Source organism: Artemia franciscana, chromosome 9 (genome assembly GCF_032884065.1).
Source record: "Artemia franciscana chromosome 9, ASM3288406v1, whole genome shotgun sequence".
NCBI classification, from domain to species: domain Eukaryota; kingdom Metazoa; phylum Arthropoda; class Branchiopoda; order Anostraca; family Artemiidae; genus Artemia; species Artemia franciscana.
The window spans coordinates 26,373,727-26,398,624 of NC_088871.1; the positions used below are offsets into that span (position 1 = coordinate 26,373,727).

Genomic DNA, 24,898 nt, shown 5'->3' on the forward strand with positions numbered 1-24,898 from the left:
AATTATTTGTAGCATTGTGTTAATTATTTGTAGCATAGATAAACTCGACTTTACTATTAACAGAAAACCAACACACAAAAATAGATGTTTACATTTTAAATCAAACCACCCCCCACAAGTTAAAAGATCTGTCGTTATCTCTCTCGTGGACCGTGCCATTAACTTTTGTTCTGACTCTCACATCAAAGCAGAACTAAACTTTATCTGGAACATACTTTTTGGAATTCCTATTTTATTTATTAAATATAATCCTTTTGGGTATCCTATTTTATTCGTTAAATAATACAATTAATGGTAGAATGAAAAGATACTCCTGTAAAATCAATGGTAGTTTACCATGTGAGAATCCCAATAAGCTCTTAATATAATTTACCTCCCATACATCCCAAAAATCACTACGAATCTTAAAAAGGTCCACACAATATAATCTTTATGCAGTATTTACCAATAATTTCAACATCATAAATTTCCTAAATTCTGGTAAAGATAAAACCCCAATTACTCGTCAAAGAGTAATCAAATACCATGCGACTGTGGCAAATACTATGCAGGTAGAACTCACCAGAATTTAAAGAAACGCCTACAACAGCATATAGATCATATCACCAAAGCCCTAAATTATAATATTGATATTGTCTCTTTTGATTCTCCTTTGAACACCCATGTGTTTTAAAAACCTTGGCCATAATATACTTTTTGAAAAATCCGCCCTTATTAGCAATGACCTAGGCATGAAGCAGGTAGTTCAAGAAGCAATTGAAATCAGGCTTAAAATTAATAATAATATTTCCTTAAATAGGGACTGTGGACATTCACTAAATGCTCTATACACAAATTTAATTAAAAACGATCTTACAAAATATTTTAAAAAACCAGTAGACATTAACAAAAAGATCTTTTAGGGTAGCTCCCAAAAAGGGAAGATTAGCAATGAAAACGTGTTTTTAATTATTTTTCTTTCTTTTCGATGAATTACCTTGTTTCACCTTACTTTTTTTCCAGTCCTGGTTGAACTTCGCTGAAGTAAGGATGCTGGGACTATTTTAAAATTTTTCATTTTAGTTTTAATGGTCGTATGTTGTTGTAAGTCTCTTTTCTTTTATGTATTTATATTTTGCTGAGGACGATCCTTCGACACAGGGCCAAAATATTCATCAAGTTAGAATTCCACTGTCTGTGGAAAAGAGTCCCCTATCGTTCTTCTTGTTTTGATATTTACATATTTCACATATTGAATACGATTTCTCCAAAAGTTCGATTGGTTTCCTGAGCTTGTTGGTTACAAATCTGAGGCTTGTATAGCAAAAAAGAAGCAAAAATGAAAACATGGCAAGTATATATTTCCCAAACAAAGTTTGATAATCACTTAGGTCTGCAACTAATATATCTAAGTCTAATATTGCAATACAGAGGAACAATGTAAAGACACATTATATACATACTTCCCATACAGAACTATGTTTTAACCCTAGCTGGTGATTAAGAATTTCTGAGAATTTTCATTACAGATCTACATATCTATATTGCAAAATAGAAATCAAAAATCATTTAACGGCTACTCTTGTCAAGGAAGCATGATAATCACCACCATATTTCCACTATTAATGAAAACAAATTGTTATGATTAATAAAACTTATTACTCAACATCACTGCTATTAACATGTACAAAAACTGTATTAGTACATAAAGCGAGCATAAAATTTTACAACAAATGAAGCCAAACCCGATACAAATGTAAATTTTCACGAAGTAAAGATGATGTTGCCGGCCCTCAGCCCCCCTCCCACCCAAAAAATTAGAGTATATATGTTACCGTGAATGTTTGAAATCCATGAATATCTGAAATACCCTTTTCTCATTGGATTTAATCACCGTTACCACTCCACTTTTTCAATTTAAGGCAAGGTTTGATGATGACAGGTTAGGTTAGATTTGGTTAGGTTAGGTTACGTTACGTCGAGTTAGCTTAGATTACGTTAGGTTTTTAACACATTTCTGATATTTATAGCCATATTTTACCTGACCTAACCTAATCTAACCGTAATTAACATAATCTGACCTAACTTTAACTTTTACCATCATAGCTTGCATAAGACTGGAAAGGCTGACTCGCAAAGCTAGTTGAATCCAAGTAAGAAAAAGAAATTTTTGACATTCACCAGTAAATGTCGATATGAACCAGATTTCGGACATTCACAGTGACATATAAGCTAATGTCTCCTTGTTTTAACTTTCGAATTTGTTCTGTAATTCCACATTTTTCTTTTTTTTAGTTTTTATTGGAAGGGTTCTAATCCAGTTCTAGGAGCTTAGTATCCTTTACCCTCTACCTAACTGTGCCAGCTTTTGCTTTTCTTAATTTAAGAATAAAGATGAGTAGAAACTAAAAGTGTATAACAGTCCCAGCATCCTAACTTCAACGAAGTATATCCAGGAGGTTGAGCCCTGGATAATATTGTTCGGATGGACTTCAAATTTCATGAGAGATACAAACTTCTGTGCGCTAAGATTATTTTCTTTCTTCTTTCTTTCAAATATTCATTGGACAAAAATCCTTTCTATCTTCTTTTTATACACTTTTAGTTTCTACTCATCTTTATTCTTATTTTAAGAAAAGCAAAAGCTGGCACAGTTAGGTAGAGGGTAAACGGTACTAAGCTCCTAGAATTGGATTAGAGCCCTTCCAATAAAAACTAAATTTTGAAAAAATTTCAACGAAAGTTCAAAACAGAGGCACGTTTGCTTCAAAGAAGTTAAAGAGAGACAGGTCATGATTAAAACAAAAATATTTTTTCACCTCTAGCCTGAGCAATCCGGTTCAACTCACGGCTCAATGTACCAAAACTGTTCAGTCCTGAATTTTAATGTTTATGGGATAGTTGATACAGAAAAACAATTCATTTTCCCCAAGAACAGCTCACCAAACTTTATTTTAAGCGTACTATCAAATTATGAAAATGTAGAAAACACCTATTAGTTACGAGTACAGCAATTTAACATAATTACTTTCTTCTAATCGTTGCTCTTCTTATTGCATGTCACCTTCTCTGCATCGCTCTCGAGCTTCTTCCCTCTCTTGCTCTGTCTCTCAATTCATCCCCAACTCTTTCTCCATCGTCCCTCCCTCTCTATTCAGTATCAAGTATTACCAAAGGGCAAAACAAAGGCTTTGCAACTTTTTATTTATCAAAAAAAGCAGATACAAGAAGAAATTAAGCCTACAGGGGAAGTATTTTTGATGATTATTTTGGGAACTCTTTTAAATTGCAAGCAGACACGTGACTTTCTTCTTTGCTGTACAAAGAACTGAGCATTGGAATTAATTATTTTTTACACATTCAACTTTTATGAAAGTTTCTAACTGAATCTTACAGAAATTCAAAGTTTGCATAAAAGGGATCTTCTCATTCACCTTTTTAATTAAATACAAATACCAAACCGCCTATCCATCATTCAAGGACTAATCAAATTAAATGCATTAGCTTCTTCAAGACAGTGACAAATTAAGCAACGTATACGTATGATTCAGCTGAGCGACCAATAGGCGTAGTTACCAATGAATAACGACGCTAAATTCTTTTAATTTTAGTTTTTTGTTTTAGATTGATTTTTGCTGATTTATTTTTTTATTGTAACTTGGGTTCTATCATTTTTTGCACTTGTCACTGTCTTCACAAACTCTTCATATACGGGAAGTATTCTGTTCTTGCATCTAGTAATTTAAATTTCATTTAGGAATATTTCTTTAAAAAAACATTTAACAGCAAAACTAAAGCGTTCCATCCACCACACATTCGTTAACGTCATTCCATTCAATCATATATACAAAATGAATGAATTACAAATTCTAAGCTTTTCTTGGTTAAGTAAAGTTTTTCACATAAGGAATGGTCATTCATAAAATGAAGGTCTGATTTGTATGATTTTTTTTTCTTTGTTATTCTACATCAACTTCAACATGGGGGTACTTGAGAAAACAAGTAACGATATAACAGAACTACACGAGGGGGAGTTCTTCTTGTTTTTTTTATTATTACTATTATTATTATTATTATACATACTTAAAAGCTGCATCATCAAAAACAATTCAATATGGTTCACATTTAAAACTGAAACTCTCGGCACAATGACGCAACAGTTTATGCCCTTCCATACAATTTTGCCGCCTCAGACTTCATAAATATTGCTCACATGTAAAGGGGTGGCTATAATTGCCTTAGAGTGTTCATTCATTCGGCAAATTTCCGTCAATAAAAGCAATGGAATTCCACCTGAAGAGAGGAAAACACTCAAGGCTAGAAGCCTCAGTCGGTAAATTGTGTTAACAAGCTATCAATAGACTGTTGTCCCATCGTAACTTCTCTCTTACATTGAACAATAGCAATATAGAATAGCTTTAAAAGATAACTTCGAAATAAAAGAAAATAAGAAAAACCTGTTTCTTCATTTGCTTTACTGTATTCCAAAATTCAGGCTAATTCCTGAGCATTTGGCGCATACAAATGTATGAAAAGTAAGATAAATCGGCTTTAGAGGGGTAAGAGGACTTATTAAGCGGGTAGATCTGGAACTACTCGCTTACTGGATCTACCTACTGAAACTACCTACTGAAACTTCAAAAATCAAAATTTTACGCCAAAATATCTCAAATGTTTCCTATTTTAACGCGTTTTTTTTGTGAGAAAAGTTTGTGTTTTCCGTTGATTTTTGAATTAAAATGGAACAGTTGTGTTGAGGTTCTTTCAGGTTCAGCACGCTCGGTTCTTCCATTATAATGGAAAATTTTCCAATATATTTGATAGTTGGGAAACATATTGAATAGTACGTCGGGAGAGTGGCAAAGTGGCAAATACTTTCCAGGGGAGGCTGTCTTGCGAAAAATTTTACGGTGTAAAATTTTCATATTAGCTTACGTAGGACTTACGAAATATATATAAGGACAAGAAACTAAGTTCTTGAATGGAACAACTTAAAATTCACCATTGTTTTCTTAGTTGAATATGAATTACCAATAGCTGGTTTATTGGTAAAAATTTAGATTTTTACAAATTCTCGACAACCACTAGCTATCCTTCATTTTTTTTTTTTTTTTTTTTTTTTTTTTTTTTTTTTTTTTTTTTTTTTTTTTTTAAGGGCGACCGTATTCTAATTTTTAATATATGATTGACCAATTTTCAATACTTATGGAAAGGAACGACAAAATTCTTTCCATATACAATCAAGAGTCCAACAGATCCTGTAACTGACTATTTTCATGGCTGTAATTCGATTGGATCAATTCCCCTTTTTTGCAAGTTCCTCCAAGGCATGCTATTTCTCAAGAGCAAACAGTAATTTTTAGGCCACTTATACACACAAAATATATTATGGCTTTTCCCATATCTGGGTTAGTTTATGATTAAACCTGGTTCTTTTTTCTATAACATGTTACTTTTTAAAAAAATCTTTAGATTGATATTAAATAAAAAAAAATATTTTTTTAAACCGAAAGTGAGGAGCGACATTAAAACTTGAGACGAACAGAAATTATTCCAAATTTGAAAGAGGCTTTCCCCTCCTCAACGCCTCGGTCTTAACACTACAGTTTGACCCTTTGCCACAACTCTACATCTTTAAACAATAAAACTTTAGTGTAAAGAGCGAGGCGTTGAGGAGGGGAGAGTCCCTTTTATATACGGAATAATTTTTGTCCGTTTTAAGTTTCAATGTCGCTCCTTACTTTCGGTTAAAATAACTCGTTTTTTACAATATTTTTTCTATTAATAATTTCTGGACGTTTTTCAACTAATAAAGGTTCAAATTTAGCTTACCATACGTGAAAAATTAAAACTAAATTTGCATATTAATTTTGGCAGACTTATTCCGTATATGAAGAGTTCCCCCCTCCTCAATACCTTGCTCTTTACGCTAAAGCTATAAGCACGTTTAAAAAAGCTTCCTATTCTAATTAAACAGCCTCCGTGTTACAGTAGACGCTCTTAAAAAATTTCGACAAACAACCACACTTTAGCCTAAAGAGCAAGGTATTGAGGAGGTTGCAACTCTTCATATGTAGAATAATTTCTATTCGTTTTTCAAATAATGCCAGTAAATCTCGATCACCCTCTATTAAATATACTCCCCCTCTCATGGAAAACTCCTCCGTGAAAATTCCAACTAGCGTAAAGTGCACTCTCCCCCGTCAAATTGCCTCCAGACAGTTCCATCCTCGCTGAGAATTCCCCCTTCATGTACAATTGCATGCGGACGATTCAGCCTGAAAAATTCTGCAGAGTTTTTTTTCAATTTGAATATGGCTTTAATCTCTAATCAGTTTCTCAATCACTCCAGAAATGCCCCCTTTCGTGAAAATTATTTCCAAAAATCAAAACACGCGGAAACAAGCCCCTGTATAATTCTTCCGGAACATCTCCACATGAAAAATTTGGCACAGAGAATGTAAGACAATTAAAGAGAATTTCGTGTAGTAATTCTGTCAAATCCCCCAGTGGAACATTTCCCTTGGAATATTCACCCCCTCTCCAAAAATTCCCCTCTTCAAGGAAGATTCTCCCAATAGAAATCCACCCAAAGCCAAACCACCTCGAAAAAAAAATGTCTCTATACTTCCCAATAACAAATATTATACGTAAACAATGGGCGAATTTTATATTTTACAGGCCTCTCCCTACAGACTGTGGGGGGTCATTTTACACCTAAGGACATAATTTGTTTATCTTTGAACTATACTGAACAAAAGAGCTAGATCAAAATTTTGATCCGATAATCTTGGGGGAAAATGGGCGTGGGAGGGGGCCCAGTTGCCCTTCAATCTTTTTGGTCAATTAAAAAGGACATTAGAACTTTTAATTTCCATTCAAATGCACCCTCTCCCGGTCTTCTAGAACCATTATTTGGATACAATCATCCCTGGAAGAAGAAGAAAAAAAACACGCATCTGTGATATGTTTTCTGGCAAAAATAGCAAAATTTCACATCTTTGCAGATAGGAGCTTGAAACTTCTACAGTAGGGGTTCTCTGATACACCTAATCTGATGATGTGATTTTCATTAATATTCTATTTCCTTTAAATTGAGAGGATGTCCCCCCCCCCATTTCAAAATTCAGGGAATACAGGTCGTTACCAAGAGTTGTCTGACTTGAACTAAAGTAGATTATGACCACTTCTATTTTATAATTATAAACGGTACAGGCAAATAGAGATACTAACATTGTAAAACTGAAAACTAGCATGGCGAAAAAAGTGATTTACACGGTTACAAATTTTAGTTTGAACGCCCAAGTAAATTGAAGAACTCATTGCATGTAGCATGTCATGAGTTAAGTCGCAGTATTTTCGGAATATTTCTGCTGCAATCAAGCTGCGTAAAAATAAGAATATGCTCGATAAAGCAGGCAACAAGAAAAAATTACAGAAATAAAAACTACCTGCCGAAAAACAAATGGACACACCTATGGATTTGAATTTTCCCAAGGAAAGATCTTAATTTACGATTCAAGTCCTTTTAAAGTTTACCTTAAGCCCTGTCACATTCGGGAGCATATTTTCTTCTGGTACAACAACATCATCAAGAAGGATCATACCAGTATCTGATGCTCGAAGAGAAAACTTGCCTTCAATCTTAGGTGTTTCCAAACCTTTCATGCTTCTTTCCACAATAAAACCTCGCACTTGATCATCTTCACATCGGGCCCAAACAACACAGATGTCAGCAATTGGCGAGTTCGTAATCCTACAAAAGAGATAATTGGAAGATCTTAGAATTGTTTGTCTTTACACTCAAAACATACAAGTATAGACTATGAGGCCCTTTTGGCTCGTTTCTCCTTCCCCCCTCCAATACTTTGACGAGCACGAGATGCTGCAAGAAACTAACGTCTGCTGTTTTTAAGGAAGTCTGTACTTTATATGGGCTGATGAATATGACGTCATATTTTGGAAAGCTACAAATATTTCTTGTCTCAGGCCGAAAGGGACGATTTTTGCTTATCATTAAGGCAGAGACTACGGTGTAGGCGCTAACTTGAAGTTTTATAGTTCATGACAGAAGACTATCTGAAGTTGTTCAGCCAAGCTTTCGTTGGTTAGACCCACGATTCTCCTTTCGAATGGAAAGCTCTGTTAAAGTTGGAAGAAAAGTTGCCATCAATCTAAATTGAAGTTACAATAAAATATAATACTTCTTAAGTCATTCTGGTGGCGCAGTGGACTTGATCTCAGCTTAGTAATCTGGAATCTAAAGCTCAAGCCAGTAGTGGCAATACAGTGCAGGACCAACTGCATGAACTTAGCAGTCAAGAAGCGTCGTTAATCCGTTACAACACAACAAGTGCTTAAGATGTGTGATGGTTGGGCAAGTCCCCACAGCCAAAACATTTTTTTAGGAAAATAAACAGAAAATTTTAGAGATCCAAACATTAAGCACTTTCCCATAGGTCCAAAAATACTGTCATGTAATTTTAAATGCCAATTCCGTTGGTGAATTCGGTTGAATTTGCTATTTCATTTTCTACAGTTATAACCGAGGCAGATGAATAGCATCACATATATACCCCAAAATGTATATTTCCCTCATTGCCGAAGACCTTAAAGCGTACATCTTGTTCCTTTTATAGTAGCAATATTAGAAAGTTGGTCTATGACAATAAAATAAAATTTTTAACTCAGCGAGATAAGATTTTGTTTTAACACATTGAGGGCCGAAATTAAACAAGTGACCACCCCCAGCACCCTCCACCAGCCTTTTATTCTTCTTTTTTTCAGAAAGGCACTGTGCTTTCGGGATAATGTTTTTTGCCTGAACTTGTCGATCCAAGATTGAAACAAAACAAGATAGTGCGGTCAATCTAGATTCACTTTAGGAGTTAGCTGAAACAAATTGAAATGGTTTCAATTTTGGTATCATTCGAACAGGAAAAAAAATTCTCGAGGCAAAATTTACATATTTTTTTCGTCTTTTATTCTAAAATAACGACTTTAAAAAAAGTTAACTTGCACTTTTAAAAAGTCGGTGATAGAAAAATCTGGTACCTTAGATCACTAATATGATCACTATATAATAAGATCACAAATATGGACTCGGTTAAGTGTTTTATTATCCCTGAGCCGTTTGACTCAAACGACCACACCCCACCACCTTACACACACACGCGCAAGATAAAGAGTACATTGATATACGTTGAATATTACACGATGTGAGACCCACGCAGAGAAAATTTACACTTCCTGTGCCGGATTCCTATGCCGAAATGCTAGAAAGAGTCAAGTCCCAGTATCTTGCATATTCCCCCCCCCCCACGCAGACACAATGAAAAAAGGATTTTGCACACATCTCAAAATTGTTCAACATCTGCAATGGTCTTCAATGCTTGAGAAATTTTCAAAAGATGCGGTGATGCCCAATAACAAGCTGACCTATTTTGCCGCCATTCTATTTGGAGATTAAATAAAAAAAAACTAATTTTTTAACTGAAAGTAAGGAGCAATATTAAAACTTACAATGAACAGAAATTACTTCGTATATGAAAGGAGCTGCTCTCTCCTCAACGCCCCGTTCTTTACGCTAAAGTTTGACTCTTTCTCTCAACTCTACTTTTTAAAACAGTAAAAACTTTAGCGTAAAGAGCGGGGCGCTGAGGAAGGAGCAGCCCCTTTCATTTATGAAGTAATTTCTTTTGTTTTAAATTTTAATGTCGCTCCTTACTTTCAGTTTAAAAAACTTGTTTTTTTTTTATTTAATTTCTGAACGTTTTTGAATTAATGCATGCTTTGATTTTGGCTCTCCGCAGATGAATAACTGAAACGAAATTTGCATCTTTTTTTTTTGCTAAATGGCTTCCTTATAGTTTTGATCGAATGGTTTGAGAAAAAAGGAGCGGCGGAGGAGGCCTAGTTGCCCTCCAATGTTTTGGTTACTTAAAAAGGCAACCAAAACTTTTAATTTTACACGAATGTTTCTATTAGCAAAAGATATACGTAGCTTACGAATTAGCTTACGTAACGAACTTCTGTATTGGCATGTTTTTATTACATATATGAGGGAGTTCGCCCCCTCGTCCGTACCTCGCTCTTTACACTAAAGCTTAAATTTTGTCCCAATTCATTAAGAATGACCCCTGAATCACAAAAGCCGCAGAATAAATAGTTGAAGTTACCAAAAATACATTAGCGTAAAGAGCGTGGTATTAGGAGGAGGTGAGCCCCTCATATGCGTAATAATTTCGCTTCGTTTTATGCTTCAATGTTACTCCTTACTTTCAGTTGAAAAAACTTTTTCATATTTCTTTTTTCATTTTTTTTAAATAATGCTAGAAAGTCCTGCGCTCCCTTCATGGAAGTTTTCTTCTCCCATGACAAATTCCTCCATGGAGAGCTCTTCCAACATATCCGCCTCTTCTCAACCCCTCCCCCACCCCCAACCAAAAAATCTCCCTGAAAACGTCTGTACACTTCCCAAGAACAATTACTATATACAAGCACTGGTCAAAGTTTGTAACTTGTAGCCCCTTCCACGGGGATTGTGGGGGAGTAAGCCGTCCTCAAAGGCATAGTTATAAGGTTTTTCGACTATGTTGAATAAAATGGCTATCTCAGAATGATCCGATGACTTTGGGAAAATAATAGCGTGGGAGGGGACCTAGGTGCCCTCCAATTTTTTTGGTCACTTAAAAAGGGCACTAGAACTTTTCATTTCCGTTAGAATGAGTCCTCTTGCGACATTCTAGGACCGCTGGGTCGATATGATCACCCCATGGGAAAAAAACAAAAACAAATAAACACGCATCCGTGATCTGCCTTCTGGCAAACAATACAAAATTCCACATTTTTTGTAGATAGGAGCTTGAAACTTCTCCAGTGGGGTTCTCTGATACGCTGAATCTGATTGTGTGATTTTCGTTAAGATTGTATGACTTTGAGGGGGTATTTTCCCTTATTTTCTAAAAAAAGGCAAATTTTCTCAGTTTTTTCTCAGCAAATTTTCAGAGGCTCGTAACTTTTGATGTGTAAGACTAAAATTGATGAAACTTATACATTTAAAATCAGCATTAAGTGCGATTCTTTTGATGTAGCTATTGGTATCAAAATTCCGTTTTTAGAGTTTTGGTTACTATTGAGCCGGGTCGCTCCTTACTACAGTTCGTTACCACGAACTGTTTGAAAAACTTGCAAGCAGTAAGCTTACTGATCAATTTTGGCTTTTAGTTAACTTTTTAGTTAAGATCCAAAATAGTTTTTGCCAAGCTGAAACGGGAGCTTAGCTATAACAGTACTCTAAAGCAATCAGTTTCTAATGCACAGGAAACTCAGTTTTATTTAGGGAAGTTCAGGATTGAACCAAACTCTCAATTGCTCAGACACCATTTGGCGAAAAATTCTACAAAAATAGAAAGACTGAGATATACGGGGGATAACCGCAACTTTTTAATTATACGTCGGTTATGACAAAAATGTTGTGAAGTTGTTAATCGCTTCTGAAGAGATTGGTGTTATTCATAATATAAAGCGAACAGCTTCTAAAGCACGTGGAACCCAGTTTTAAATAGGTGAAATCGGGGTTAAACTGAACATGGATTGAGCGGTACACTCTAAATTATTCAGACACCATTAGGTGAAAATTCTACAAAAATTAGTAAGAGTGTCATCTAGTCTTCATGTCTCAAGGAAGAATTCCAACTTTGGTTGATTGATCCTTTCAAAGTTAAACTGCAAAAACTGTTTAAGGTAGGTCAATTTTTTTTGTATTGATTATTATCAATACTTCCTTTTTTACAATTTCGTTTAGTATTGGCCCGAGTCTTTTTGGCTATTCAGAAAAGGCACTTGAAACTTTAATTTTTGTTCAAAAGAGTCCTACCTTGATTTTCTAGGACTAATAATTCTATACAGTATTCTCTGAGAAAAAAAAAGATAAAAAAAAAAACATGTCCATGATCTTTCTTGAAGGAAATAATTTTCATTTTTATGGAGGAAGTGGTGGGTAAAAGAAAAGAAAAATAGGGGCAATTTTAGACTAATGGAGAGTCAACTTGGGCCTTGGAATAAGGTATTTTAGGCATTTAGCACCCTCCCCCTCCAACCTAAACAATAACTAACTGCCCCCCTTCATAACAGCAGATCTGGAAATAGTTTATTAGCTAAAACTGTTTGATATTTATTTTCTTTGTTTTTTGATGTACCAAAAAAGACAACATTATTATCTATGCTTACTGTCTCCAAAAGAGGTAAACAACCGTCATACAATACGAATATGTATCTTGCTAATATTTTATACTTGCTTTGTTGTATATGTCTTGTGTTATCGATGACAAAACTATTATATGAGTTATGAATAAAACTCTTCACAGCGGGTAAATTGTTATTAACTTCAAGAATACTTGGAAACAAGTATGTTTTTTTGTCTTAGTTTTTTTTTCTCTTTTTGGAATTGTTAGTATGACGAGACGTTGTTTTTTGTTTGTTTGTTTTTTCTATGCATTTGTACTGCCCCAGCCTTACGAGCTCTGCTCTCTGTTGGGGCATAATATTGTTTTTGTATATTTTTAATTTGAATTAATAAATATTGACTGATTGACTGAAGTGAGAGTTAAAAGCTTTTCAAACCAGTTTCTTGGCATTCTAGGTTTCAGCTTCTAAAATATGAGGTTAATGCTAAAATTAAGAAAAAAAACATATAATTCACAAAGGATTATCCAGGATTTTTGTTTGGGGGATATTTTATGTGGGGGGGGGGGACTTAAAAAATACATAAAAAATTAGTTATAGTATTTTTGTTTTTACAAGTAAGACGATTTTTCGGGTCGGGGTCCAAACCCGGTAGTCCCCCTCTCCCCACATTTGAATGCTTTTTTCATTCGTAAAACTTGTTGTTGTTTTTTTTTTTTTTTTTTTTTTTTTGAAAAATGTGACTTAGATGCTGCTCAGACAAAACTTACATGGGAGACAAAAACTCATGGTATTTTCATTAGTTTATTTGCCTCAGTAGGAAATAATATATTTAATAAGGTTTATTGTCAACATTTTGAAAACCTAAAAAAGGAACAAAAATAAATTTATAATTAACCTTCTATTCAGCTGCCCAATTTCAGAAGCCGCAACGTTTTTTTTTTGTTTTTTTTTTCGTTGGCCATATAGCAGGCCAGAAAAATATTCCTTGAGGGGGTATTGGTGTATTTGCAAAATGTAGACGAGACATTGTACGTTTCAGAGAAAAACAAATCTCTTGACAATGCTCCTTATATTTTACCTGTCACATCTACACGTTCTAGGCAAGAATGAATTTCATTGGTGGGCTTGGGTTCGCCTTATATTATATTTTTGATCAAAACTACAACCAGAGAAAACTAAGAAACTTGATTTTACCGACTTCCTAGCGGAATAATTCGGATAAGGACGATGGAGGAATAACCCTTAACATCTTGTTTTTTCAACTAATGCTCGCCAAACTAAAAGCAGATCATCAGGAAACTAAGCTTGTTTGATGAAACGGTTACTTGCCCCCTTATGTCCAGGCTTGTTCTGGTCATTGAATAATATTATTGCTATCAAACTTAGTAGGGCAACATCCCCCTTAACATACACCAGAAAGTTCAACTTAACGCCCTGAGCCGTTCTCAAGATATTGCTAATATGTGTTTTTGATAGCCTGCATGCACATGTTGTTTTTCGATTTAGTTCAACATCTCCCTTAAAATTCCTTGAAAGCCTCACTTTAATACTCTTAGCCTTTTTGGAGACCTACGTTCAAAGATAAACTGCTTTCTTAAAAACAAATACTATATGCAAACAATGGGTAAATTCCATAACTTATAGCCCTTATCCCAGAGCTGTGGGGGTCAGGATATCCCCAGAGAAATAGTTACTGAAATTTCCAACTATGTTGAACAAAATTTCTGATTAAATGTCTTTGAAGGATGGCAGCGAAAATGGGCACAGGAGACGTGTTGGTTACCTTCCAGTCACTTTTGACTCTTAAAAAGGGCACTAGAACTTACAATTTTCCTTCGAATGAACCACCTCTGAAGTTTCTACGACAATTCCTTGGCTTGATAAAAAAAATAACACATAGATTTCACCTTGGAAAAGGCTTTCCTCTTCGTCTTGGAAAAGGCTTTAAACAGCCTGACAAGTTTAAAATTGCTTTCCTTAATTGTTACATAATTTCATTTGCCAAAGAAACGAAATTTTTACCTTATAGCTGACAAGGAAGCGAGCACAATATTTATTTACGAGTACACCTATACTCCGTCCCCTCCTGAGGCAAAATGCTTCTTCTGTCAAAGCATAGTTTCTTTCCTTGATGCAGAAATGAATTTTTATCCAAATTATTTACATTGAATTAATGGACTACTTAGTAAAAATTAAGTTCAATTGTAGGAGTTGTCGAATAAGCATAATGACCACTGAATGTCAGGCTCACAAAGTCCAGGATTAGCTTAACACCATTAAACTAGATATTCTGAGGCTAATAGAATAACAAAAAATATTCTATTTTAATAAAGTTAAACGCTTACCAGGTTTTGCTACCATTTAAGATGAACACCTTGTCTTTCGCGTTGTATTTTGCTCTTGTTTCCATACCAGCAGGGTCACTTCCATGATTCGGTTCGGTCAAGCCAAAACACCCAATCAATTCTCCTCTAGCTGGATAATAATCATACAGTTTATTATATGTACAATCAAAGATAGCGATACTTTAACCAAGGCATGTACACATGAATTTATTTCTGGAGAGGAATGAGGTTGTCAAAACAGTAAAATACAAAAGACTGCTTAAACTATCGTAAATAGTTATGATATTTGAGAGAGCAGACCAAGAGTCCGCTCCCACATCCTCCAAGGTAAGTGCTTGCTTTAAAGGCAGACTCGACATTAAGGGACTTACTACGTTAATTACATATTGGTGATTTACCAAGGTTTAAAAAAATATGAAAGAAGAGACTACATTAGAGATAATACTATATAAAACTGAATTAAAAGAGTGAAGGGAAGCTTCCCCTACTCGGCTTGTCAGAGTACCCAACCCTAGAGGATCTGCTAGATAAATACTACAGAAATGTGCAAAATCCAGATACTTGGACATCAGCACGCCCTTTTTGGGGCAACGCACCCCTGCGCACACATGCGCAGTAATGGACTCAAATATGCTAGACGGTTGCAAAACCATAAAACTAATACTCTTTTCCAGTCGATTCTCCAAATATTTCGTAAAATTTCTACACGCCTTTTCTTTTGGCAACTAAATTTCGAGTTCTTAAAAGTCGTGCTAGAGCATAGTATAACAAGAAAGCATTTCGAAGAGCTTAACTATCCTGTCTGTTTTTCTCTTCTCCGTTTTGTCTGTAAACAGTTTTTTGTTATAGAGGTAGGATTATTGTAAATGATAACTCAAATTGAAGGTTAGCTCGACTTATTTTAACTCAAGTTTAAGTTTAAAATATTCTTTCATGAATATTGGCAATACACTTATCATATTAGAAGATGGCCTATAACACAAAATATTAGAAACAAACAGAAAATAAAGTAAAAAGTATATACAGAGTTGATTTATTTTCGTCTCGCATTTAAACAATCCCCAAATCTTTTCAAGCATTCTTATAGAATGACCAGTTATTTAGCGATTCTCCATTTTAGAGCCATTAAAACAACTGCTAAACCCAACTTAAATCCTTCTCTCAGTTAGTTCTGATAGCACAGTTCCATCAAATCTAAAAAAAAATTATGACTTACCGGTAAAAAAAAATACTTGTCAACTGTTTGTACATTGCAGATGTATTTTTGAATTAGTTTATTTATTATCTTTTCAATTTTACACGCAACTCTTTTACTTCTAATTATCATGAACTTGCGTTCATAAATTTAAGGAATGACTTTACTATTTCTAATATACCAGAATCTTATGTCTTACTAATCAAGCAATCTCGAGGCACAATACTTACAAAAACTTATACAGTCTCATACTTGCCATGTTTTTACACAAGAGACGGTTCTTCCAGTAATTCTCTCTTCACCAATTTAGCGAATTAATCAAAAAGAAGTTACCGCAGCAATTAATCTAATGTTTCTGTTCCCTATGAAATAGTCAAATTACAATGAACTTACAGCTATAACTTGCATGAAAATAACAAGATATAATTCGGCTCATTAGTTCTAGATCTTACCATTCATTTTATCACTTATCACTTGGAAAGTCAGAATTATGACTTATTTCTTAGAGAATAATCTAAACTTAGTTCTAACGTAAGAATGCTCCAATTTCCAGATCTTTTAGATACGTTTTTAACATATTTTTAAACTAAGAAAAAAAAGAGCTGGAACGGCAGAACTTAATAGGAAAATAAAACAAAGACCAAGGGTACTTACCCAGTTTAGGAAGAAACTTTTCTTTTTGAGCTTCAGTACCATAGGCATAAATGGGCCACATGACCAATGACGATTGAACAGAAAACGCACTTCTGTAGGCGCTGTCAACACGTTCAACTTCCCTTGCCAGAAGACCGTAAGCGACAGAGGATGCTCCAGCACATCCGTAGCCCTTGATGGTTGGCCCAAGGATGCCTAATGCTCCCAGTTCGTAAAAGATGTCGCGGTCAAACACTATGAATAAATTCAGAAAAGCTCAAATCCTACAAAAATCGCCAGAGCATGAAATTACAAAAAAAAATCTCTTTTTTATACACGTTTTCATAAATTATGGGTGACCCAGATTCGACAAGGGTGAGACCATCAATAGTACCTAAAAATTTTTGAAATTTAAAAAAGTACAAATAAAGTGAGTTGCAATATTTACCTAAACTTTTAGAATTCTACTAAACTAATGCTTTAATGCAACTAATGTTCAAATGTGTTCAGAACTATTGAAAGTCTTTCCTTTGGGATACTTATTTTCTGCTTCTAATCTTATTTGATGCCGTCAATCTTGTTTTCGTAAAGCGTTAATTTTCATAATTCTACAGATTTAGGGAAATATTACAAGTCAGTGTATTTGTACCAATATTGCAGATATACTTTGCATACACCGCGAAGCAATAATTTTTGCTCGTTTTATGTTTCACTATCACTCTTTTTTTCATCAGAAAACCTTTTTGTTCTGTTAATTTTTGTTCTTTTTTAAGTTTTAAAAATACACAAAATAAACCTTGCACAGATATTTTTGTTTCGAGGCGATGAATAAGCAAGTCACAGGAGTTTTTGTTAAAATAGGGCATTATACCGACATAAGTTTTATTTCACATCCCTTGTACTTCATATGTCAAACAAAGAGTCAAGGGAGTATAGTGTACTCGGTATCTTTGAGAATTTGAAGATAAATTTACCTTTGTTTATGAAATATTGTCCCATATGAGATATATAGAGATTTAAGAAAACTGAAGAACATTAAATGAATTCTGACTTAGTAGTTCCTATAGGAAATGAAACGTCAATTTGACGCACTATGCACCAGCAATGGCTCTGGAGAACCTTTATATATAGATGTGTAGTTAATATAATTTACAAAATTTTTTATCATTACTGTTGCCATTTTTCTGCTGCATTATTCTGAAAAATATGGAGCTTCCAGAAGAAAGTATACTTTCGTTATTTTTGCTTCCAGGCTTAGGAGACCTCTAACATCATTTGACAATGAAAAGTGTAAAAAAGTGAAGGCCAGGGAAAATAAAAAGCCTTCTTTTCTTTGCACTACCAAATCAATGCAACTTTTTACCCTAACGGATTTTATGGGTGTGTTGAACCAGAGACAAAGAAGAAGAAGCAGTTGCAAGCGCTCAAGGTAAAAGCATTTTCTGAATCAGCTTCAAACGTCAATGTTTTTTTACTAGACATTGTTTTGCTTTTTTTTCAAAATTCGTGTTAAACTTTTGGTTACTATTACATAAAAAAACTAGTTTTTTTTACTGAAAATAAGGAGCGACATCAAAACTTAAAGCGAACAGAAATTACTCGGTATATGAAATGGGTTGTCCCCTCCGCAATCCCTCTCTCTTTACGCTAAAGCTTTTAATTGTTCTAAAATGCAGAATTGTGGCAAAGAGTCAAACTTTAGCGTAAAGAGCGAGGGATTGCGGAGGGGACAACCCATTTCATATACGGAGTAATTTCTGTTCGTTTTAAGTTTTAATGTCGCTCCTTACTTTCAGTTAAAAAAAACTAGTTTTGTTATGTAATTTCTGAACGTTTTTGAATTAATGCATGTTAGATTTTGGCTCTCCACACATAAATTATTAAAATGAAATTTGCATATTAATTCCTTTTTTGGCTAAATGACTTTCTCTTAGTTTTGATCAGACGATTTTGAGAAATAAGGGATGGGGAAGGAGGCCTAGTTGCCATGCAATTTTTTTCGGTTACATAAAAAGGCAACTATAAATTTTAATTTTTAACGAATTTTTTTATTAGTAAAAAATATACGTAACTTAAGAATTAACTTACGTAACAAACTTTTATATTCTTTAATTTTTATAATGTATATGAGGGGGTTTGTACCCTCGTTAATACCTCGTTTTTTACACTAAATCGTAAGTTTTGTCCCAATTCTTTAAGAATGACCCCTGAATCAGAAAGGCCGTAGAATAAATAGTTGAAAATACTATAGCATAAAGAGCGAGGTATTTATCTCTTCCTAAATACCTCACTCTTTATGCTAAAGTATTTTTAGAACCCCTCATATGCGTAATAATCTCTGTTCGTTTTAAGTTTCGATGCTACTCTTTACTTTCAATTGAAAAAACTTTTCCATGTTTATTTTTTCATTTTTTTTTTATAGTAATTTTAGAAAATTCTGCGCCCTTTTCATTGAATTTCTGTTCCTTCATGACATATTTCTCCAAGGAAACATCCTCCCACATAGCCCCCTCCCCTCAACCCCACCTCCAAAACCAAAAAAAAAACCCCTGAAAACGACTGTACACTTGCCAATAACCATTATTATATGTAAACACTGGTTGAAGTTTGTAACTTGCAGCCCCTCCCCCAGGGACTGAGGGGGAGTAAGTTATTCCCAAAGACATAGTTATTATGGTTTTTGACTATGCGAAACAAAATGGCTATCTCAAAATTTTGATCTGTTGACTTTGGAGAAAAAATGAGCGTGGGAGGGGGCGTAGGTGCCCTCCAATTTTTTTGGTCACTTAAAAAGAGCACTAGAACTTTTCATTTCCGTTAGAATGAGCCCTCTTGACATTCTAGGAACACTTGGTCGATACGATGACCCCTGGAAAAAAAAACAAAAAAAAATAAAAAACAAATAAACACGCACCCATGATTTGTCTTCTGGCAAAAAATACGAAATTCCACATTTTTGTAGATAGGAGCTTGAAAATTTTGCTATAGGGTTCTCTGATACGCCGAATGCGATGGTGTGATTTTCGTTAAGATTCTGTGACTTTTAGGGTTTTTTTTCCAGTTTTTTAAAATAAGACAAATTTTTCAGGCTCGTAACTTTTGATGACAAAGACTAAATTTGATGAAACTTATATATTTAAAATCAGCATGAAAATCTGATTCTTTTGATGTATATTTGAGCATCAAAATTCCGTTTTTTAGAGTTTCGTTTACTATTGAGCCAAGTCGCTCCTTACTACAGTTCGTTACCACGAACTGTTTGATAAGTTACGGCTTCCTCTTTATTAATGGTCTACTTTTTGTTTCGACCCGACCTCCGTGGGGTTTCAGGCTCTTTCCCAAAATTCCAGCAACTTTTATTTTTTCAAAATAAGATTTCACCATTAAAATGAATCGAAATAATATAACCCCATTAATGAACCAGCTGCAAATGGTAGTTATTTCTCACTAAACAGTTTTTCAAAAACTTATTTTAACTTTAGAATAGTAGCGACCTTGGTCTGCACTTTTTTAGGTTGCAGCTATGACTACAACTATGATAACACTTTAAATTGTAAAATAAGAAAAACAAAATTACTATAAAATGAAGAGGTTAGAGAATGGCTTTGAAAAAGAAAACCGATTTTTTGCTATATGCAGTGTTTGTCATTAGTAATGTGAAAGTTTTTATTTCCGAGGGGACCAAATATAAGTCGTAAGTTCAATAGAGCATGACACAAGAGAAGACAAAAGTTTTGAGGCCATCCTCTAGTGTCAAATAATTCAAAATTAAGATAGGCTAAGAATAGCTTTTGAAAATTATTTGAAACTTGAGCTGATTGAATCGATTTAATTATGCACCTTGCACAAAGTTGTTCGTATTGATAAAAACGATGTCAGAAGTTTTAAATCTTAAAATACAGGGTAAACTACTTATGTAATTAAAATTCAGACTAAAATCTAGCGCTTTATACCGTTCTTACATACAGCCCACCCAACAAAAGATATTGCCTCAATACCTAATTCATGTATATTCAGGGCAATATTAAAAACATTTTTCCTTTTCATAAATGAAACCACCTTATAAGACAAATTTAACAACACCAAAGAAGAATACAAGCAAATATCCAACAAACAAATACTGTCTTGGGCAAAATATCAAAACCTAATACGCTTGCACAATAGCAAATTTAATGATTACAGAGGAAACTAATGTTTAATATTCGAGTTAAAACAATTCGAATCTAGATAACGATAAAAAAAATGACTGACCAGAGCTACAAATGCACAAAACAGACAAGCGAATTTCTGACAAATTTTAAAATCAACTCGTATATTTTCAGCTGAGACAAACAGAATACAGCCACTCAAGGTGTAGTAGTAAACTTTGACTTGAGCAAACAATATTTAAACATGACAGCTATAATAGCAACAATTGAATATCATCTTTTATTGCGGACATTTCTAGCTATAATAATAGCAACAATTGAATATCTTCTTTTATTGCGGACATTTCTCCTCCCAACTGATTGGGACCCTTATAAATTATATTTTCCATCGAAATGTTGGAAAACAACAATAGTTGTCATCATAAAATTAAAATTATAAAATCGTTAATCAGTTAGATAATTACTAATAATCTCAGTTGACTAGACTCACCTTCATTTCTGTTAGCCATCACAATCCTTGGCATCAGTTTACTCAGACAATAATCTCTGAAGGTATCTCTAATCATAATTTCTTCTTCAGTCAACTGTGACTCCAAATTCAAAGCATCACGCCAATCAAATTTAACTGAATTAAAACAGAAACTTATTAGAAAAGAATTCGTTTCAACTTATATTTATACTAACCGAAAAGCATCTATTTTATAATTTATATTTATTTTTATTGGGCATGACTCACTTCCTACAGAAGGCACGGGCACATCTTATTCTTTGGTCTTTGCTAGGAAATTTTTTACATAATACAAAAACCAAAAAAATTGTTGCTTTCATCAATTTTTCTAAAGTACCAAGGACACTAAAAATGGAATCGGATTCTTTAAACTGATTAAGTATAAAACTTACAAAACCATAGTAGTAGTAGTAGAACAATTTTATTAGAAATAAACATTTCTTAATCAATAGCACAACATAAGCAAAGCTTGCGAGGCTTTGCTAAATTCAAAGAAAATAAAGAGACAATATGAAAACATACAAGTCTTAAAAAATTGAGAAAACGCGGGATTACTGAAAAAAGCCTCCAAATGCATTTATGGAATTAATTTGAAAATAAGGAATATCTATGAAGAATCAGCAAAAAAAGACAAAGAAAATGTAACATCACGAAGCTGTATATTCATGAGGCATTAAATTTCCTGATTACTGTAGCAAAAGACAATAACTGCCATAAATCTAAGCCATGCATTAATATGGATATTACTAACATTATCCAAGATTAAACATTACAAATTTGAATTTAATTTACTTACCCACAAAAGTATCTTTAAAAAAAAAACAATTAGGCTATCGTATCCTGTTATATTTGTCCCTTTAGTTGACTTTTTACATATCAATAGAGTCCTTATTTTCTTCTGATTTCAAAGTGTCACTTTTATTCCTTAATTTTAAATGGTCCTACAAGCCTTCATTTTATCACTAGCCACATTGAACAAAACAGTTGGACCAACCTATCGATTATTATATTGCTTGACGATGAAGATACAGTTAAATTTAGCATTACAACCTTGGTTGAGCTCATTTGGAGACAAGATAAGTTCCCATTTATTTTTTTTAAAGTAAATTTAATTAAGAGAATTCATTTAAAGGAAATTATTATTTAAAGAAAAGAAAAAGCTTAACAGTTGTATAACAACTGAAAAAAACTTTTAAAATCCCGGTTTTCAGATAGGAATAGACTGAAGATGGAGCCAGGGGATCAAAATTTTTTTATTCTGATATCCTTGTTACTTTAAGTTTTCCAAGGATTCAACCTTGACAGCCATATTGCTTAGACTCGTCTATATCTTTATAAATATTAATTTTCTGCATATTTCATACTTGTTTTTCAATATTATACATTGAAACTAAACACTGAGTTTTGATTGAGCCCCGTAAAGCTGTATATGAAAGTAAGCAATAGCAAAAATAATAGGACAGGTGCCTACTTCTTTTAAATTTCTGTTTTTGTTGATGGGTGTATTAGGCAGGATTTGGACACAAACGAGCATTAGGGGTTTGATAGTTTCCTAGCCTCAAGAACCCTTTCCAACCCATTAGCTTTAAATCATCAGAATCTTAATCAAAAGAAATCACTGTTGAGCCAATAGATTAAGAAAATGAATAAATATAGAAGAACTAAGAAAGATCTACAACATACATAAATACCTACTGCCAATTTCAGGCAGAAGCAAGGAGAGTCAGGTAGATACACCTTTCTTTAGGGGAATTTACCTATGCAATTCTCCTTGCATCATGAAAAAGTCCTATTTAGTCTTGCTATATAAATCTTTTAGGGGCATGTAAACGTTCAACAAAACTCTTTTCTTTTTTCGTGTAGTCTGCTATCATAATAACTTGAATACAATTCAATGCATGGGAACTACTTCCAGCAAAGGCAGATACTATTTATAGAAAATCTGCAAAATGGTTGCAGGTCTAATTTTGTATTTGATAAATTCAGGGCTCCTCCATGCTTGCAAGTTGTTTAGTGCTTGGTCATGAGGTTTTTTCACATAATTTTCTCTTTTCTTCAAAACAGAATGAAATCTATTTGTGATTTGAAGGAAACAGCACAACAGTTTCTTTTCAGTCAAAACCTTTTTAAAGAAAATATCCCTGGACAGGTTATTTTCGACACATATTTTTCATTTTCTGCAGGTTTTTTACAAAAGTAATTTTAACAGCTACGTAGCCAGACATATTTTTTTTCTAGATGTTCTTGTAATAAATAAAAAGTAACCAACAATCCCTGTTTTTTTTTTGTTTTTTTTTTAAGCTCTTTGAAAAAGACATGGCAATTGTAGGTCAGGCCAGAGGATGTGGTATCAGTGCTACTACAAAAAAGGGACAGAAAGGCCTTCAAAAGGGTTATCAAAAGATTATATTAGACAAAATCAGGCAACAGGACACACATACGCTTCCCCTAGTTATTTTTGAATTGGAGTTACATAATACACATTTATCTTATTATCCTATTTACTGCATGAAGTGCTTGAACACCAAATTTACTTATTTTGAGAGAAGAAAGCTTTGTATAGTGAGGGAGGGGGAGGGATAAAATAACAATGCTCTTTGAGAGATCCCTTTTTAACAAAAATATATACCACAATATCCTATTATTAGCCAAATTAGGAACTTCATTCACATAACAAGATTGACCAGCAGAACAAAGGAGACAAACACTTTTAAAATTCAAATAAAAACACTCATAGTATATATTACCATGAATGTCTGAGGTTGGTGAATGTTGAAATTTACTGGTGAATGTCCGAAATATTTTTTTTTTTGCTTGGGTTTAGTCAGTGTTGCCAGTCAACTTTTTCAGTTTAATACAAGGTTTTATGATGACAGATTAGGTAAGGTTATTGCATAAGACTGAAAAATCTGACTCACGAAGCTAATTAAATCCAAGCAGAGAAAAAGGAATTTTGCACATTCACTGGTGAATGTCGACATTAACCAGACTTTTGGACATTCATGGTGATATTCATATGGTGAAGGTTTACTAGAGTCTATATAATACAATTCAAAGGGGTTTTAGGTAAATAAAATTTTTCAACTTTAATATCAATAAAAGGTTTTGAGAAATCACATTATTTGCAAAAAAGATGAAAAACACCATAATGTATGCTACATATAGCTTATGGACTAAATAGCCATATGGTTATTAGGTTTCATATACTTATAGCTTTAAACAACATACTTTCAATCAAACATACTTTAAAAAAAAAGATACTTAAAGTAGTTGTAGACAAAATCTTTGTTTCTATACAGGTTTGGTTTTTCTTCTATTTTATGACAACATCTTGATACAGCAAAAAAAGGAATAGGTTAGAGTTGAAAAACATTCACAGAAAAAGAAACTATGTTCCTACCCCAGAAATTGTTTTATTGGAGGAATGTCTGGTGGTCCATTTGCATATGCACCAGGGCTATCTAATTAACATATTTAAGAGTTGGATAAATTAGATGGAATTAGCATGCATAACCCAGATATTTTCAAGTAAATAATACTGATTTGAACCCTGGATATTTGCATTTAATTTATTTTGGCAAGTTTTTCCAATGTTTGAATTGTGATCCTTGATTTTGTTGATTATAGGTTGTGAACCTAGCGCCAACCTTAATATTTGGGCCAGTATTTAGTTGAAACCACAGTGTACTGTTTGTCCTATATTTGTATAAATGCCACCAAAACGACCTCACACAAGTCCGAAAAAAGGAGCTGATCTGTATCCAGCTTGACACTGAATTGTGATAGTTGTAGTAAGTGGGTATGTATAAATTGCCTTGAAATGATCCAGCCAGAGTATGATCTTCTAACAAAGATGAGGGGGCATAATGGATGTGAGTGGCATTGTCCCATCCGTAAGGGG

General features: G+C 33.8%; 1 protein-coding gene across 1 annotated transcript in view; it reads right to left on the minus strand.

The window, feature by feature from the left end:
- The window catches only part of LOC136031205 (glutaryl-CoA dehydrogenase, mitochondrial-like), a 66,890-nt gene that overhangs the window by 35,287 nt on the left and 6,705 nt on the right, over positions 1-24,898 (minus strand). Inside the window, exons 3-6 of the mRNA XM_065710573.1 lie at positions 20,980-21,114; positions 16,363-16,596; positions 14,514-14,643; positions 7,519-7,735 (exon numbers count right to left, since the gene is read on the minus strand). Of these exons, the coding sequence (XP_065566645.1) occupies positions 7,519-7,735; positions 14,514-14,643; positions 16,363-16,596; positions 20,980-21,114 (716 nt within the window). The remainder of the gene's footprint in view (positions 1-7,518; positions 7,736-14,513; positions 14,644-16,362; positions 16,597-20,979; positions 21,115-24,898) is intronic.